Raw genomic sequence first — 19,887 nt, 5'->3', positions numbered from 1 at the left:
AAAGAATGTGCAAAGCTTGTACATACTTACCCAAAGAGAATCATGGCTGTTATTGCAGCAAAAGGGTACTCTACAAAATATTGATTTGTAGGTGTTGAATACTTATGCAAACACTATATTTTAGTTTTTAATTTATTTACAAAAGTCAGTGAAACATAATTTATTTTGGCTTTGGGAAGATGCTGTTAGAGCTTATGGGTTCACAAAAATAATATTGTTCAGAAACAGATGTGTGCGTATATTTTATAATCCAGAGATTAGTGATGACTGTCAAGGGGGCTGAATACTTTTGCAAGGCACTGTAGTTGCATCCTTTCATTTTGATTCCTCTCAAAATTTCTGCTTGAAAATTTGCTTTTTAAAGCTTTTTTGAAAATAAATGCTGGAGGTACTTTTACTGGCATATTGGTTTACTTTGATGGCAAAGCTCAAAGGCTAATCGGCACAGGCACAGGGGTCCAAAGGGATAGGAGGCCCCTGTCAGAAGTCAGTTATTAACTTATTTCTTGTCAGAGGTGACTCAGTCATTTGTGCAAATAACAGGTGGGTGTCACTGGTTTTTAGACTGTGTCTTTATCAAAACTGGCTTTAACTAATCTCACAGTTGTTGAGAGGTGTGCATTTTATTAATGTGTTGTTGGGTTTAATTGAGTGTACCTGTACTTTGCAAAGGGTGCTTTCAGGCATCCTTGCTTAAAAGCATCCCCAAATGTCCTTGGTCACGGCCACCTTTGTATCTATAAAGTTCACTAACCTGACAACCATAATAATGGTGGTGAGAACTGCAGGTTTAGCTGGTGTGTCGGAATCTCACATAAAAACATCAGATTATTTACAAGGTACATTAACACTGTCCATGCACACACAATCCAAGTCTAGTCCAAATATATCCACTTCATATGGTGGCTATTGCCATAAAGCGTTTTATGTAAGATTTCAATTATTTGCAGTGATTACAATAAATCACGTTGTGTTATTCAAAATTCTTCGTATATGCTAATGCTTGCAGATGGAACCTATTTTAGCCCTTCCATAGTTGCTACAAATTTTAATCTAAAATTTAGTTTAGATTTCTGAATTTGAACGTGGCTCCTTTTGCCTGCATCACACATAGCCCTTCCTTGAAACTGAGCTGCTAAGTCCGGGTCCATCAGGACTTTTACAAGGCCCACCTTTGGGCAGTCAGGTGGTCTTGCAGTATTCAATTCTCCTCTACTTCATTTTCTCTTCTTTCTGAGTGAAACTTAAATGTGACATTTATCATTGCAAACAAACCAAAAAGGCCCTAAAACACTGAGGTAAAAGGTCTATTGTAACAGAAGTTTGGGGAAAAACCATTTAAAATAAGACCCCTTTGTCCAGCTTGCGAGGCCACAATAACAAACATCTATAAAAAAGCAGACACAACTGAATTTACCTTATTTAAAAAAATGTATTTGTATGTACTTACATACTGGTGTCAAAAGAGTATGCACCAAAAATGTCACAGATTCACAATTACAAAGAAAATGCATGTTCTTTTTCTTCAATTACAAGTATTGAAAAAAAAACTATGTACAGAAAAAAGGGTATGGTGACAAGATACACTAGAGACGAACAGTCACATAAAATGTTTCAAAACGGGCCTTCGGTAACAAAAGAAAAGATGTCTGTTCTTAACAGTTACATTGTCTTCGTGCTCTAGACTTAAAGGTAGTTCCACTCAGAAGTTTACTTCCACACATTTTTCCCCAGTCTGGTCTTCTTATATTCCTTAATGGGAATATTTTCAATACCAGAGCTATGAAACTACAAAGTTTATTGTTTCCACAAAAATAGATGTTAAAAACTCGTCAGAGGACGGACTCAAGAAACATGCAAAAAAAAAAAAAAAAAAGAAAGAAAGAAAGAAAAAAGAACAAGTGGAATTCCCCTTTACCTAAAACACGACAGCCTAAGGACCAGTCTTTAGAAGAGGCTACAACAGAAAATGGTGAACAGAATGGGGAAAAACAAACAAAACATAACAGAGGAGGGTTGAGCACTAGTGGCAGGCTTCCTTTGGTAGGACTGCACATGGGGTATTCTGCTACAGCAGCGAATCAGGGCAGCATTAGATCTCAGGCAAAGGTGAAAAGCGTACTTGCTCACTAACCCCTGGCTGGCATTTATAAGCTTGGGCAAGGACAAAAGATTTGAAGCAAGCAACAATGGGGGGGAAGAATGAGACGACAGATCAATTTGAATGGGAGTTGTGTCCAACAAGCCTGGGATAAAGGAGGTGGAATTACTTCTTTGAAAACCTTCCTCACATGCCAGAGTATGAAGGTTGTTTAAAATAATTAGAAAGACAAAAAAACAAAGATGATAATAAACTATAGCCACAGGTCTAGTGCCCAAAATCCTTCAGCTCCACCGTATGAAAGAGTCAGGTCCACAACTGTAACTCGCACAGGAATTGCATCCCAGAAAGAAACTCTGGGTTGGATATAACAAGTGCCAGATAGCAATGTTTTAGTTGGTGAGATATTGCATCTGCAAAGCCCAATTGTAGTTATGCATTATGTACATGAAATTTGGGTTGTCCAGGTTAGGAGAACACAAACTTGGACACAACACCCAAGAGAGGGTTGTGCAGTATTTTATGATGGAAATGTATTACAGCCTTGTACAGCACACATTATGTTACAAAATGAGCAATTAACTTGTTAAAATCTGGTGATACACAACACTATTAGAGCCATCCTCAAGAGTTCAATTGTTGGTACCTTCATAATCATCCAATGGAAAGTAAGATTTTTATGATTTAACAAGAACATTGTAGAGTGTATTGCCTCTCCAGTGATCATGCAGCATATCGAAAATGTGTTTGGAAATATGTGGAAACATTTTTGCTGCCTGTTTGGACCTATTTTCTTTAGTAGCTTTTTCTAGTCACTTACACACTGAGAATGATGTGCTAATAACAGCTGATGAGGGGTGGGCCAACTCATTAACAACAATTAAGTGATGGGAATGCTTATTAAAAACCAATCTGTGAGAGACAGTCTCAGTAACAGGCAATGAGTGAAAGGTTTTGACTTTTCTGCATTTTTTGAGCTGTGGGAAGTAAAACAGAGTCCAGCTTCTTTCTTACAATACCAAACAAAGAAAACGAGGGTAGGATATTAAAGAAAAAAAAATCCTATAACTAAGATCAAAAGTAAATTATGCCTATGACCTTGGTTCAATTGATGTTTAATCCATATGGATAAATTTTTTTACCCTTTTTTTTTTTTTAGGATGGATCTAACTTGGAACAGAACGTGTCTCTGGTATTTCTGGGGGAGCACTGGGGCTAGTTGCTTCCTGTGGAACAGTTTCTTTGCTTTTAGTCACTTTTAGCCTTTTTGTTGTCATTTCCATTCTTCTCCAGCTCTAGCTCGACCCCTTCCCCTTCCAGCTGCTTCCTCTTTTTTGTGTCATCTGATTGGGTGGGTGTATAGAGGGGGTGTGACCGGAAGGTAATGATCATACAAGTCATGTTGTCACATCCTGTTCCATCTCCGGATGTGTCGGGGGCCAAGCAGTGGTCCAAGAGCTGCATTGGGGAGAGATGGGGTTTGAGCACAAAGACACACATGTGCATATGCAAGTTTATGTAGCTATGCCTGTGAAGAACATCCAATGGACTAGCCTTCACTTGCTTCATCCTTACCTAATCAACAAGTGCCTAACCCTAATGTACTCCCACTGTAATTTGCAACCAAAACTTAATATAGCACTTGAAAAGGTTTTCTTTCCTTTCTTTCTAATCAGTGAGTCATGTCAAAGACATGTCAAAGACATGTAGAAAAATATCCACTCCCCAAAGATGGCGGTTACCCCAGTAAACTGTTTGTCTTTATCAGTGCAAACTTAGTTAAAGCAGAAAATAATCTGAGAACACACTAACACTCAACAGAGAATACATTTTTGATACTGCCACTGAGTTTTTAACTGTGACAACTACCAATATGACCAATAATTTGAGATTATCAGGAAAAAAAAAGGATGAGGATAATTTTCCCTTTTTGAAGAAACCAAACTTCAACAAAGCTGTCTGTAGTTATGGTGTTTTGGTTTAGCTTTTGCCAGGCCATGCATACAGGTGCAGCCTAATGAGACTGAAAGTCCGCTAATGACACACATGCACACAAAAGCCTCAACAGTGGGAAAGGCGAGTGCATGCCTGTGTTGCAATCTAGAAGATGACAATGGATCGATAAGTTTGTGAATAATACTTAACCTATTAACAATATACTGCATTGGAAAAGGCAATCTATGGGATTCACTGAAAAAAATTTAGGTGCATAGATTGCTAAATATTAGTGCTGCACAATTAATCTAATCGCAATTGCGATGTCAGCCTGTGCAATTATATAACCGCAAAAGGCTGTGATTTAATTAAATAATAAAATGGGCGTGTGTGAACATCTGTTTGTGTGTAGTCTGCATATCTATGCCTATAATTAAGAGACGACCAATCAATCTTTGTTTAAGCATGTGCAGTCTACGGTCACATGGCTATCCGGTGCGCTGTGTGCAGACCAGAAAGGAAAAAATATGGGTACCGATGACAACAGCAGGTTAACGCTGATGAACTGGTGGCAAAAAAAAGCGGCCTCTGTTATAGTATGGCGATATTTTGGATTCAACCTCAGTGACATTGAGCAGAAAGAGGTACTGTGTAAAACATGCAAAATGAAAGTCATTACATGTCACGGCAACGTGACAAATTTGTATTATTTGTATATGTATAAATTTGTTTATCATATTGCAATCACACTCATAATAATTGAAATATGACTTTTTCATCAAATGTGCAGCACTACTAAATATTCATTTAAATTAAATTTAAATGAGACCATTTTACTGAGTTTGCAGACACCTACAAATTAAAAAACCATGTAAAGGTTAAAAACATGCTAGGTTGGTCTCTGTGATGTTAGCATAGCAGGATAAACACAACTGCAGCTAATAACATCAATAATGGGTCTTTTGGATGTAGGAGTGCTAAAGAACCAGCATTGACAGTACTATTGAAAATTGTTAGTGATGGCTGGCTGTCAATGCTGATGGGTGTGCTGGCACGCCTAAATCAAATATTTTCCAGATGCGGCATGCGGTCTGGCTCGACTAGGCTCACCTAAATCTTCTTGTAAATTTTGATTCCTTTTTTGTTTCCCCACCCTGCATGCACATATTTGGGTAGTCTGCACTACTATGTGTTTTTCTCAAATGGCTTTTAAGTAAAGCATATGGCATTTTCTCATGAATAAAATATGCTGTCCATAACACACTGTATAAGCTGATATCCAAAAAATCAGCAGGGCATCTTTAAGAAGCATTCTCTCACCTCTTCCACGATGGTGGGGAGAGGCAAGACTTTGCCTCTGTGGTCTGGTTTGATCCTCTCACTGATGAAGTCCACCACTTCCTGGCTGCTTAACACATTCCTGCACATTGACAGACAGGGATGCAGAAAGACAATCCACAAACAAAGCTAAAAAGAAACTGCATTATCAACTGTTCTAATGTTAAGATGACAATTTTAATTGCGTAGTCACATGTTAAGAGGTGATGAGAGAACGAGGGGGTGGAAGGTGGATGGGGTGTTCACAGATCCTCGACTTATGAGTGTGTTACATGTTACCTGAACCTACCAAGTAACAGGGGCTCAAAACTGTTTGTACTAATGGCACCACCAGTTTTTGGGGTCATTCACTTAAGTGACATGGTGATCAATTCATGAATAATCCCATATCAATTTGCTTCGGTTGGTCCACTGTGTAATGCACACATCACATACAGTCTTAATTTAGGTTTTTAGGTTCCCAAACAGTTCAGTTTTAAGGGTCATCATTTTTTTGTGAACAAATGTCAGATAGGGACGTCTCCCCCTTTACTTTTATCAACCTACAATCTGAACAACTTGTCCCAGTGTGAAAAAACATGCAAAATTTTAAAGCTAATCTTGAAGTGTCAGACTGATTAATAAACTGGCAGGAAATTGTTTACCATAGCTTCTACCTACCAGATGCCATCACAGGCAATGACCATGAAGTCGTGGTCCTCGTTGAGCGTCAGAACTTTAACATCTGGCAACGCTGAAATCATCTGCTCCTCTGGCGGCAATGCCTTGTTCCTTTTATAGAAGTGGTCACCTGAAAGAGGAAAAATGGTGAGAAATAGCCATGATATTGTCCCTCTTCAGCACTATTCACACTGGATTAGTTCCACCAGCTGAGGTTTCTGTTAACGTGATATTACGCCTGTTGACATAATTTTCCATCCATTGTCTTAACCGCCTATCCTGCTCTCAGGGTCGCAGGGATGCTGGAGCCTATTCCAGCAGTCATTGGGAGGCAGGCGGGGAGACACCCTGGACAGGCCGCCAGGCCATCACACACTCACTCACACCCACGCACACCAAAACACACACACACTCACACACACACACACACACACACACACACACACACACACACACACACACACACACACACACACACACACACACACACACCTATTCATTCCTAGGGACAATTTAGTACTGCCAATTCACCTGACCTACATGTCTTTGGACTGTGGGAGGAAACCGGAGCCCTCGGAGGAAACTCACGCAGACACGGGGAGAACATGCAAACTCCACACAGAGGATGACCCGGGATGACCCACCAAGGTTGGACTACCCCGGGGCTCGAACCCAGGACCTTCTTGCTGTGAGGCAACCGCGCCAACCACTGCACCACCTGACATAATAATAGCTGGTCTGATGGTGGTGAGCTGTCAATGAATTGTGTCCCCATGAAAATTAGTTGTGTTCCAATTGTGTTGGCAAAATAAATAAATTAACAAACTGCCATTTAATCATACTTAATCCAAGTTGGATAAACGGTTTGGACAATGGCTGGATTGCCATTTAAATTTGTTTAAACAAAGTCATGTCATCTGCTTATAGCAATACCATTCAAATTGTATACTCCATAATGTAAAGAAGTTTTAAATTTTGTCATCTGCTAAGTAAAATTTACCAGTTTATCTTGGTACAACAAATGCTTGTTGGACAGACTTGTACGGGCATATAAACAGCAATGTAAACTGTGACATTTTGATTCCTGGCTTTGAACAGTAGTTTCAAGGAAATAAGAGTAAGTAAGTAAGTAAGTAACGCTTTATTTATACAGTAGTTTTAAAAACACACAGTTGCAAAGTTCTTTACACTCAATCCAGAAAATTACAAGTAAATACATAAATAAATTGAATGAATATAAAACATGGCACAGGGAGTTAACAGACCAAGCTAAAAATGAACCAAAACAGAAGGCAGGGATAGGGCTCTATAAAAAGGCTTGCCTGAAAAGATGGGTTTTTAGAAGCCGCTTAAAACAGTCCAAAGATTCAGCAAATCTAATGGATTGGGGAAGATTATTCCAGAGGCTCGGGGCTAAAACTGCAAAGGCGCGGTCACCTTTTGTAATTTGTGATATTGGGCTATACAAACAAAACTGACTTGACCTTTTGTTTTGCAGTTGGAGTGGGGGACGGATAAAAGACTGAGGTTTGAGGATCGGGGCATGGAAGGAAAAATGACAAGATCAGAAATGTAACTGGGGGCAAGATCATATAGTGCTTTAAATGTAATCAATAAGATCTGAATTTTACTTAAGAATGTCATTGGACACTCTTGGTAATGGAGTCTCAGTGCTATACTTGTGATGAAAGCCGGATTGAAATTTATTGAAAATGTTATGACCCATAGTCAGCTGCAGGATTTGGTCTACAACAATTTTTTCAAGGATTCCGGATAAAAAAGAAAGTTTGGAAATCGTTCTATAATTCTCTACCCTTGCCGGATCGTGAGAGGTTTTTTTGAGAGGCTGAACACAGGCAATTTTAAAATAGTCAGGTATGGACCTGGATGTGAGTGAGCAGTTGATGATACCTAAGCTAGGGAGGATGAATTTTAAAAATTTTGTTGGAACTATATCACAGGGACTGGAGGAGCGGCACATAAGGGATACAGTATTTACAAGGAATTGCAGTGAAATGGGAGCAAATTCCGACATTAAAATTGGATGGCTGAAAGGGGTGAGGTGGGGGGGCAGTGGGGACCATCGACCTTGTCAACAAAAGACAAGAAATTTTCCCAGTCATTAACAGAAGATGCGTAAATCGTAGGAAGAGAGGGATTCAATAAGCTGGTTGATAGTACTAAACAGAAACCTAGGGTTATGTGTCGCACTATCAATCAAGTCAGAGAAGTAAGCAGCTCCCAAATCTTTAATAGTTTGATTCAAATTCGATAATAACGCCTTCATAAGGAGTTGGTGAACTTCAAGAGTAGATTTGTTACATCTGTGTTCAGCCTTCCTATAGTCTCTTCTTTTTTGACAGATGTTTTCATTGATCCAAGGGGTTGTGTTAATAACTGGGACAGCTCTGGAAGTTTATGGAGCCAAAAAAAAAACAAAAAAAAAACAAGGGCAGATGTACACAAATCATTAAATCAACTAATTTAGTCTTAATGTTGGCGAAGTGAACAGGGCAGTTGGCCAGAGTGGAAAAGTAACTAGAAAACATGGCTGCTGACTGCTTATTAAAGATGCGAGAGTGAATTATACGTTTCTGAGGTATTGTAGTAGGTGGTAAAGAAACTGCAAAGAATACATTTATGGCCAGAGACAAAATCAATCTTATTCAGGGAATTAAAGAGACATGTTCAGGGTGAAAACTAAATCAAGGGTGTGCCCATGGTTATGTGTGGGGCCAGTGACATGCTGCACAAGGTTAAAAGATTTAGAAATGTTAAAAAAGCTATGACCAATGCGTTAAAAGGATTATCAATATCAATGTTAAAATCATCAACTATAATGACCCTATCAAATTTAAGAACAAAAGAGGATAATATCTCAGAGAACTCATTGAGAAAACCTGTAGATGGATTGTGGGGGGGGGGGGTGTCAACAAATGATTATAGCAAATTGGGTTATCACACACAATTTTAAAAGTTACGATTTCAAAACGGTTAAAAGAACCAAAAGTAAAAGGAATACAAGTGTAATGGTTCTTAAAAGCAGCTATTATACCCCCACCATGACCTGTTAACCTGGGTGCATTGAGAAAATTATAGCTGGGTAGGCAGAGCTCCACTACAGGGGAGCACTCCCCAGGTTTAAGCCAGATCTCAGTAAGAAATAGAAAGTCAAGGTTGAGGGAGGTAATTAAATCATTGAGAATGAAAGGTTTATTTGACATGGACTGGGTGTTTAAAAGAGCAAAAACAACTGGAATAAGGCGCTTAGTTGGACTGGAATCACTACAGCAGACTCTAATCAAATTATCTGGCCTGACAGTTGAAGACACATAAGGATAGTGGGTATTAAATCATGGCCTACCTCTAACAGAAATATTGTAAGAGCCATGGGATGAGAGAGAACCCACCTTTAGAGGAACCGGATTACAAAGGGCAACAGGCGATAACGAACTGGAGACATCATGTTTTATCTAACAAAGGTTTTTTTTATCTACACCTATGGAACTAACTGAGGGAACTGTGTGGAGTGTAAATAGTCATTCATGAATGCAGGACTGCATGGTGTAATGGAAATTGACCACTAATATGCGACTACCCAGCTTTTTGGGGTGGATACAGTTTCTTTTAAGAGATCCTTACTTGTAAACTGTCCATATTATGAATAATTTTGTGTATTACACATGTGAATTCCTTTTTTAGCATTCCTCAAAACCACAGAACAACTTACACATAAGGCTATATTGATATGCATAATTTCTAACGTGTTTTTTTTTTTTTGGTGGATTACTTCCCCCCCCCCCCTTTTCTCCCCAATTGAATTTAGCCAATTAGCCCACTCTTCCGAGCCGTCCCGGTCTCTGCTCGAGCCCCTCTGCCAATCCGGGGAGGGCTGCAGACTATCACATGCCTCCTCCAACATATGTGGAGTCGCCAGCCGCTTCTTTTCACTCGACAGTGAGGTGTTTCGTCAGGAGGACGTAGCGCATGGGAGGATCACGCTATTCCCCCCAGTTCCCACTCTCCTCTGAACAGGCGCCTCGACCGACCAGAGGAAGCGCTAGTGCAGTGACCAGGACAGATCCACATTCGGCTTCCCATCCGCAAACACGGCCAATTGTGTCTGTAGGGACGCTCGGCCAAGCCAGAGGTAACACTGGGATTCGAGCCGGCAATCCCCGCATTGGTAGGCAACGGAATAGACCGCTATGCTACTCGGATGCCCCCTTAATACGCATGTTTAATAGTTTGACTGTTACACACTAAGGTGGTAGTGTTCCAATTTTACACGCACACAAATGCAGTTGTACCAATAGCTCTGAACAGGTTGAGTCCAACGTTAACCCGTCCATCCATGGTAATTTTCCATCCAGCATTCTTTTTTTTTGGACCCCCCCCCCCCTTTTCTTCCCAATTGTATCCGGCCAATCACTCCACTCTTCCGAGCCATCCCGGTCGCTGCTCCACCCCCTCTGCCGATCCAGGGTGGGCTGCAGACTATCACATCCCTCCTCCGATACATGTGGAGTCGCCAGCCGCTTCTTTTCACCTGACCATGAGGAGTTTCGCCAGGGGGACGTAGCGTGTGGGAGGATCATGCAATTCCCCCCAGTTCCCCCTCCCCCCTGAACAGGTGCCCTGACCGACCAGAGGAGGCGCTAGTGATCAGGACACATACCCACATCTGGCTTCCCATCTGCAGACACGGCCAATTGTCAAGTCAAGTCAATTTTATTTGTATAGCCCAATATCACAAATTACAAATTTGTCCCAGTGGGCTTTACAGCAACACAACATCCTGCCCTTAGACCCTCTCATCAGATAAGGAAAAACTCGCTAAAAAAAAAAAAAAACCTTTAACAGGGAGAAAAAATAGGAGGAAACCTCAGGGAGAGCAACAGAGGAGGGATTTCTCTCCCAAGACGGACAACGTGCAATGGATGTTGTGTTTACACAATTTACAGGATATAACATTGAAAGAGGATAACAGAATTATAATGGAATTATAAAATTTATGAAGAATATGATGTGCAGGATGCCAAGCAAGCGTCTAGATGCCACCGGAGCAGCCCAGGACTTGTGTCTGTAGGACTTGTGTGTGTGAATTGTGTCTGTAGGGACGCCCGACCAAGCCGGAGGTAATGCGAGGATTTGAGCCGGCGATCCCCGTGTTGGTAGGCAATGGAATAGACCACTACGCTATCCGGATGCCCCCCCTAATATGTTTAATAGTTTGACTGTTATACACGAAGGTGGTAGTGTTCAATCTTACACACACGCAGACACAAGCACACAAATTCAGTTGTACCAATAGCTCTGGATAGGTTGAGTCCACCGTTGACCCGTCCATCCATGGTAACTTTCCCTCCAGCATTCTTAATGCGTGCCAGTTCCAGCTCATCTTCTGGCTTGTGGTCATATGACATGTCTACTGCCTTGCCTACAGCCACAAAAATCATTCAGTCAATAAACAGCATAACTATTATCAGAACCATGCCAATATAGTTTTAAGAGGCCAACAAATCCTTTTGTTAACACCACAATTATGGTCCTTTTGTTGTGAATAAATATGATTTTATGCTACAGGATTTCTATAGTAGTGCAACTGTGTGTGTGTGTGTGTGGGGGGGTCATGCTACATACTGTTAATGGCTTTTGTTTAGTGTAGACCTTCTATATGCAATAAATGCAATTCCAAGTACTGTAACAAATTCTTCATTCAATTCTTTCCGCAAATTACTTAAGAGAGTAACTAAACCCCAAACCATTTGGTGAGTTTGGTTTGCAGACAGTGCTGATTGGTCTGCTTGCATGCCTACATCAAACAAAAACCGTTTTCAATTTAGATCAAGGATGTCAAACCACGTGCCATGGAGGGCCAAGAGGGTACAGGTTTTCATTCCAACTGATCACTACACCAGCCGATTTCACTGATCATCACAACTCCAGCATGAGAGGGAGGAGCTCATTAATGAAACCAGCTCTTGGCCCTCTATGGCACATGGTATGACACCCCTGACTAAAATGGTTTTTAACCTGTCGATGTCAGCATACTCACTAATATGGTCAAGGGTTTGGTACTCTAACTGTTTACACCATTTTCATTTGTTATCACTTTGGAGGTTTTTATTTTAGATTAACAGCTTGTTTTTATGCATGTCAAGTATTTGGCTTTAAGTATTCTATTGTAAAAAGGGTCATGACGAAGATGACTGTGACGTGCTTTAAGCTTACCACGCTCAGACACCACGCAGCGTGAGTCTCCAGCATTAGCCACAATCAGCTGCTTCCCTCTGATCAGAGCCACAACTGCTGTGGTGCCACTGTCTGAACCAGGCTACAACAAGACACAGGCATGGAAGAGGGATGATGAACTGTCAAACCTCCATTCAGCTGTGCACAAATTAGGGCTACCCATTTTGTGAAAAAATAACCTAACATGAGTTGAAGAGCAATAAGGAGATCCTGACTGAATAAAACCTTAAAAATCAACTTAATTTTTAAGGGCAATTTAAAATAAGGATTTGAGGTTAAAAAAATAAAAACAAAATCCTAAGCCCCCAAATAACTGCGACACAGACTGTGTAATGCCTGGTGAAACTCAAACAGAATGGTGATCCCTCTAATTCTATACACTATGTGCAGTTTAAAGTCAGACTAACAATTCCCAGTGTCTTGATGCATGCTCAATAATCCAGGCAAGGAAATCACAGAAAGTTGAATCAGTTCATCTGGACACAATGTTTACTGGGAGAAATGTTTCATCAGTCATCTGAAGAAGTTACTTAAATGAGTCATGAAACATTTCTCCCAATAACCGTTGTGTCCAGATGAATTGATTCAACTTTCTGTGAATTCCCAGAGTCAGGCAGATGTATAGAAAGCTGGCATTAAAGCTGCAATATTGCAGGTTTATATCTCAAGTCTATTTTCATAATACATAGGTTGGATAATGGGAGGTGATATTTTTTTTTTGTAGCACATTTTTGTCCCCGTCACTGCCTCCATATTACAATAACATTACAGTGGGGAAATTAGCATTAGTGTTGTCAGGGTCAAGGTTACCACATCACATATCACGATTATAGAGACCAAAATTATCGTGGTTATCAGTATTATTGCGGTATTTCTAAAATATGCAGAACATGTTCAAAAAGTACTGATACACACACTGAAATTATTTCACTAAGCTTTATATTGAAAACCACAAATAAAATTAGCAGTACTATGCACTATAGCCAATACGTTATGCAAACCTATGAAAACCATATCAAATATGCATTAACATTAAAGATGGCACCATGTGGCCATGAGAGGTAACTGCACTTTTGTGCACATTGCAGATAAAAAAACTGCAACCAAAAAGACATTTCTTCATATTCTATGCTCAAGTAATGAGATCTAGTCTTTGACAGATTTCACAGCACTGGTCGTGCATGACCAGAGGAGCCCATAAGCTCACTGTTTCCTACATTGCTGTTGGGAGGGTTTTCTGTTGTTCAGCCAGCCCAACTCTGTGATTTAGTTTGCTAAAGAAGCGATTTTTTTCATAAAAGTTTCCCTAGTGCAGGTTTAAATCAACAAAGCGACCACACTTGGGACTCTTAGAAGGCTGAAAAATCTCCGCTGGAGTGCTGTCACTGCTTTCTGCCATGTTTTCATTGATGCAAAACAAACTCAATGTTGCATGCTGCGCCTGTGCACCTGGTTCCACACTCCAGTCAAGTTGGTGGTGGTAATGCACTTCTAAGCTGGTTTGCCAACCACCAATATGCACTAAATAAGAAGTGCAGCAGCCCTGTCTCTGGGAGACTTTTGCTAACTTTGGTTTATGCTGGACGGTATTTACCATGAGTTTTTAAAAGCGTGGTAATCAAACACGGTTTTAATGATAATTAAAATTTGAACTGGTAATACTAACCGTCGGGAATTACACAATGGTTTATCATGGAACCAGTGACTGTTTCATCACTGCGTTTGGCTAGAGCTGCTGGTCAGTCCTCAGCTTTATTGCTGCTAGATCTGTCAGCTGCCTTTGAGACAGTTCACCACCAAATCCAAATCCTCCTCTCCACACTCACTGAGCTTGGTATCTCAGGATCTACCTTCCGCTGGTTCATGTCCTACCTCTCAGGGAGATCTTTTAGAGTATCTTGGAGGGGAGAGGTGTCCAAACCACACGGCTTATCCACAGGGGTACCTCAAGGGTCAGTGCTCGGTCCCCTTATCTTCTCAATATACACCAACTCACTTGGTGCAAGCATCTGCTCCCATGGTTTCTCATACCATTGCTATGCTGACGATCATTCCTGCCAGATAACCTCACAGTCTCGGCATGGATATCATCGTGCCTTACTGATATCACTGCATGGATGAAAAAAAAACGCCACCTTCAGCTTAACCTATCTAAGACTTGTCATCCCAGCCAGTCCATCCGTACAACAACAGAACAATGTCCAGCTTGGATCAACCCAACTCATGCCCACAAAGTCTGCCTGAAACCTGGGTGTCATGATTGATGACCATCTGACCTTTAAGGTTCACATGGCTTCGATTGCTTGGCTGTGCCGATTTGCCCTGTACAACATCAAGAAAATTAGACCCTACCTGTCTGAGCATGCAGCACAACTCCTGGTACAGGCTCTTGTAATATCGCGCATTGACTACTGCAACTTCTTACTGGCAGGCCTCCCTGCATGCACTTTCAGACCTCTGAAAATGATCCAGAACGTGGCGGCACGTCTGGTCTTCAACCAACCCAAAACAGCACATTACTCTACTGTTCATATCCCTCCAATGGCTCCCAGTTGCTGCCCGCATCAAATTCAAAACCTTAATGCTTGCTTACAAAACAGCAACTAAAACGGCTCCCACCTACCAGAACTCCCTCATTCATGTCTACACTCAGTTCCGCTCACTATGCACTGTCAATGAAAGGCGCCTGGCACTAGCGCCACAACGGGGCCCTAAGTCACTAGCCAGACTCTTCTCTACTGTAGTTCCCTGGTGGTGGAACAAGTTACAAACTCCATTCGATCCTCTGAGTCCCTTTCCATCTTTAGAAGAAGTTAAAGACCCAGCTCTTTCTCGAACACCTCCACACCTGATGGTATTAAAAAAAAAAATCCTATGCATTGCCTTTGTGCACTGCCTGTTGACACCTATGTCCTATCGAACTTGAACCTAGTTTTTGGCACTTACTTGCGTATTCGCTTCCTGACTAGATCATTGCTTGTGTTGTCTTAATTCTCAGATGTACGTCGCTTTGGATAAAAGCATCTGCTAAATGAAATTGTAACAATGTAACATCTACAATCACAACTTTTCTCAGCAATTTCCAGGCACTTCTCATAGTGTCCCTGAGGCATCCGAATTAAGCCACAGTTTTGATCCACGAGTGACTCTCCTTGCACATACCTCCTCCTTGCCATCCATCCCGGGTAGGCACATTTCTTCCTCATCTTCATCCTCAGAGTCTTCCTCCCCCTCTTCTGTGTCCTCCTCTTCCTCCATGTCACTGCTGTCACCCTCCTCCTCCTCCTCACTGCCATCCTGAGAAGAAATAGGCACACATACACATTTATGCATAGCACCATATAAAGTATGGTGGGAAGATCCTTTGATGGAAACAAAAGCACAGCTGCCTTTTGCCAATAAGGATAATTTTAGAAGATCAATGATTGGAATAACAAATGTTCATGTTGACAGTGTATTAAACTCTTTATAATGGTGGTACAGCACCTCCTACAGCATCTTAGTATTTCAAAATTTCCACTTGCCAATGGTAATGGTGGTACAGCACCTCCTACAGCCTTTCAGTATTTCAAAATTTCCACTTGCCAATGGTGGTGTCGTTATATTGTCTGTAGGTCAGTTCTGAGCATGGTAAACCAAATCAGATGTAAAACTCTAAAAATCCGACAAATAATAATCTCCCCAGACATGGTGTCTGGAAATAATTCCACCCAAGGAATAGAAAGTTTACATATATATAAAAATCAGTTAGACCCTTCTTTCAAAAATGTGGGTTTTCAGAATTTTGTAAGCCAGTAGGACTACTGGCTGATTAAAAGAATTAATTTTCTTTTCTCATTTTATCATTTAGGCCTTGGCTGCTCATACACTTGGATTGGCCTATGCAAGCTGCTGTAGCTTTACTGCCACATGGCTATGGAGGAAAATGGCAAAACAGCACATCCATAATCAATTTCCTAATTTTCAATATTTTTCCATTGGAGTGGCCACAAGCTGCTAGCAATGATCCTTTTTTTGCGCCTCTTTTACATTCGAGTTTTTCGAATTAGGTTACACTGTTTTCTAACTCTTTATTTTGAATATTTGTTTGAATGGCAATCATTAAAATAAATCTTACGTACATTCTATTTGCACTGATGTTTTGTTCTTATTGTATAGTGTATGGGAGGCAATTATAATATGACTGGAATTTTTCCCATTTGTCTGACATTCTGGAATCTCCCTGGACATGTTGGCCAGCACCAAATTTTCCTTGTGGAAACTCTGTGTGGCAGTGGCACACAGTGGCCTCATTACAGTGTCAGCACAATAATGGAAACAAGGTATTATTATCTTTCATGGCTTGCATGAACTGAAGGCTGAATATTTCCAGTTGAATCCTGTTGTTTTGTGAAAACACAAGATCTTAAAAGAATTGGATACTCTGGAAAACATGGTCCTTAACACTTTGGACCATGAAAATAAAGGGTCATAAAAATCACATCTACAAGGCTTCCCAACAACCACAAAACATTTTTAAACAGTCTTGCGTGCATATGAAATGAATGGTTTATAGATAAATATCCTTGCCCTCCCCAACTTCCAAATATCATTGCGGTCCATATTACAGGGGTTAAAGCAACAAAAAAAAAAAAAATCCTGAGCCTGAACTTTGTGTGTGTGTGTGTGTGTGGGTGTTGTCATCCTGTGGCGTGGACACATTCGCAGGGTCAAAAAAAACCCCCAAAACATTATATGGAAATGAATGATTGCAGATTATGGTGGGCCTTTTGAAACTGCAATAACAAGAAAGGTCAGTAGGTAGCAAAAAACGAACGAGGACATTGAGGACTTTGTCCATGTTCTGGTTGGTGGCTTCGTCGACATTTAAGGAAAACATGCCGTTTTTTAGCTTTTCTGAAATATGTCTTTTAAACTCTGGTGTTATGCCGTGTGTGTTCAAATAGCTGGCATGCTGATTAGATATTGACAGTTTTGTCAAAGCAATTTTGTCTCCAGCTATTTTTTTGAATAAATTCACCAAGGGTTGGGCGAGCTTGAAAGACAGATCGTGCTCTGTGATGAACGTGCACACGCATATTTTCAAGTCACACACACGGTCAGTTATTGATGCCAGTACATCAGCTGTGGTTGTTGCTCCCGGTAACCGCGTTGTGTGTTGGAGAGCACGAACAGCTGCTCGATGAGCGGGGTCTGACTCATGACGTGGTATCACTTTTTCCCCGCTAGTTGCATATACTAGCTTTCTCGAGCACAAAGTGCAGAAGCAAGCACCTGCTTCTCTTAACTTCTTACACCAGCTACCAAAAGGCTTACCGTCCTTCCCAAACTCTTCTATCCACGGCCAGCGCCATTTATTTTTTAATCCTTTATCAACTAAGAGGGCATCTTCCCCAGGATTCATGAACTTACTCTCCATCCTACTCTCCTTCGACGTGTCATCTCTCTACTCAGGCATCTATGCAGCATAGGACTCAGTTGAAGCACATTTTTCCAAGACCCGCCCCATTGTACTTCTGATTGGATAATAATGTTAATTTGAGAGCGTGAGAGTTGTGCTCCTCTCATATCATTGGCAGACGAACTCAAACTTGAAAGCGATGGTGATGATATCAAGACGTTTTTTTTTAAATATAAGACTTTTTTTCCCCCGCAGCCAAACGCCGCATGCCGGAAAGCCGGCATGGTGCCGGAATACTTTAAGCCCTGATATTAGGGTGGGACCACATACATCAACAAAAAAACAAATAAATGCCAATTCCTGGCCACGGGGGAAACAATATCTAACAGAAACCTAGTACTCGTTTCCATGGTAACATTAGGAAATGCCGTTTCAATCAGATAGGCAGTATTTCCATTAAATGTATTTAAAATATGTATTTAATTACTTGAGTATTTTGTAATTTGTATTTTGTTGGACAGAAAAAATAAGATGTAATTTGTAACAAAATACTTAAAGAGCTTGTATTTGTATATTTGAAATACTTAAAATACATTATTTAATATGTCATTTTATTCGCAAATAAGACACATTTTTATCCCCAGGTTTAAACTGTAGAAAAAAAACAGCACAAAAATTAGCCTAATAGTCTTTGGCTAAATGCAAGTGAATCATGTGACATGTCCTGTTGGGTCCAGCATTGCACTCATTGTTAATTACTCTGTTTCAATTGTGTTCCTTGTGACAATAGCTTGAGGAAAGAAGCTGCTTTGGTGTTTAGTGCAAACTTCCCCTAAGACAAAGTTACGTAATCAAAATATGATCAGATATTGCATGCTAAGTCAAGCTTTCTGAATGACTCTAAAATACAACAGAAGAAAAGAGCAATTAGCAAACATGTGCTCTAGAACTGGTAAATACACTTACTAACTAGTAATGTCAGCATACCAGCTAACATCACAGATATGCTCAGGCAGCCTGGAACAGTGGCATCTTGTGGTTAGCCATATAGGCTTCATTAGCGAGATTATCTTTAGCAACTTCTATAACTCAGGACAAAATTAATTTCTAGCATAGTTACATTTAGGCATTTTACAGTGGCCATTCTGAATAGTTGTCAGGGAAATAGTTTGCACAGTCCTCCTGAGGATAAGGATAACATTTTATAGTGTTTGCTATGCCAGGGCAAACACTGCAAAATGTCAGGTTAATATTCAGGTAAAAAAAAAAATACTCATCATAGATTTTAAGAAAGCAATCATGTATCAATTAAACATCTTTCATTCTGATCTTTACTCTAAAGCTGAACGTTGTTCATCTTTTTGTAAAAAAACGTTTTGCAATATGGACTATAGAATTAATACAATTGAGAGCGAACTGACTCCATTCCTGGATAATGCTTAAATAATAGCAACACATAAATTACTGTTTTATTGTCTATTATGTGAATTGTTAGTGTTTTTGAATGCTGTTGGTTTTAAGTTGCAACTGGTAGGCCTAATCAATTTAATGGTATCTTTATACATTTTTGTTTAGGTAGAAGTCAGTCATCTCAGTGGATGAGTGGCAATAAACCATCAGAGCCTGGCCAGGCTGGCCCATCATCTGCCACATCTGCAGAAGAAGAAGCCACACCAATGCTCAAATGTGCAAAGCTGCATGAGAAATACTTCCAAATAGTGAAGCAGATCTCAAACGGAAAGATAGAGGCTGAGTGTCAGCTGTGCACTAACAAAAAGGTCACCATAATACGTGTTGTCTTGCAGTGACATCAAATTTTAAAAACCACTTGAAACGAAGGCACCCTGACAAAATAAAGGAATTTAAAGACCACAAAAGGAATTTGCCAGTGGGGAAAGCAAAAAAACAAAAACAAAACAAAAACAAAAAAAACAGGACCTCATACAAACAGGACCTCATACAAACAAACAACTCTCTTTGAATGTGGTCCAGTGACACAAATTAAAATTGACTCATGACATCCTTTGTCACTAAAGACATGGTATTCATTGGCCACTGTTGAGCATACATTTTTTTATAGACTTAGTACAGGGACTTTGCCAAGGTGCTAAAGTTATATCCAAGAGGACACTTGGGAGAAGAATCGATCAAGACTTCAATAATAAAACAGCAAATTTGAAGGAGAGACTTACATGCA

General features: G+C 40.4%; 1 protein-coding gene across 5 annotated transcripts in view; it reads right to left on the bottom strand.

Moving 5' to 3' along the window:
- Nucleotides 1–1,418: 1,418 nt before the first annotated feature.
- ppm1g (protein phosphatase, Mg2+/Mn2+ dependent, 1G) overlaps nucleotides 1,419–19,887 on the bottom strand; it is a 38,108-nt gene continuing 19,639 nt past the window's right edge. For all 5 annotated transcript variants that reach the window (XM_056278509.1, XM_056278512.1, XM_056278511.1 and 2 more), the window contains 6 exons: nucleotides 15,452–15,586; nucleotides 12,269–12,371; nucleotides 11,343–11,474; nucleotides 6,035–6,164; nucleotides 5,357–5,456; nucleotides 1,419–3,559 (listed from right to left, as the gene is read on the bottom strand). In XM_056278509.1, the coding sequence (XP_056134484.1) occupies nucleotides 3,350–3,559; nucleotides 5,357–5,456; nucleotides 6,035–6,164; nucleotides 11,343–11,474; nucleotides 12,269–12,371; nucleotides 15,452–15,586 (810 nt within the window). In that variant the 3' untranslated portion in view covers nucleotides 1,419–3,349. The remainder of the gene's footprint in view (nucleotides 3,560–5,356; nucleotides 5,457–6,034; nucleotides 6,165–11,342; nucleotides 11,475–12,268; nucleotides 12,372–15,451; nucleotides 15,587–19,887) is intronic.

This window comes from Lampris incognitus, chromosome 4, assembly GCF_029633865.1.
Source record: "Lampris incognitus isolate fLamInc1 chromosome 4, fLamInc1.hap2, whole genome shotgun sequence".
Lineage (NCBI taxonomy): Eukaryota > Metazoa > Chordata > Actinopteri > Lampriformes > Lampridae > Lampris > Lampris incognitus.
This window is presented reverse-complemented; position numbering and strand designations above follow the sequence as displayed.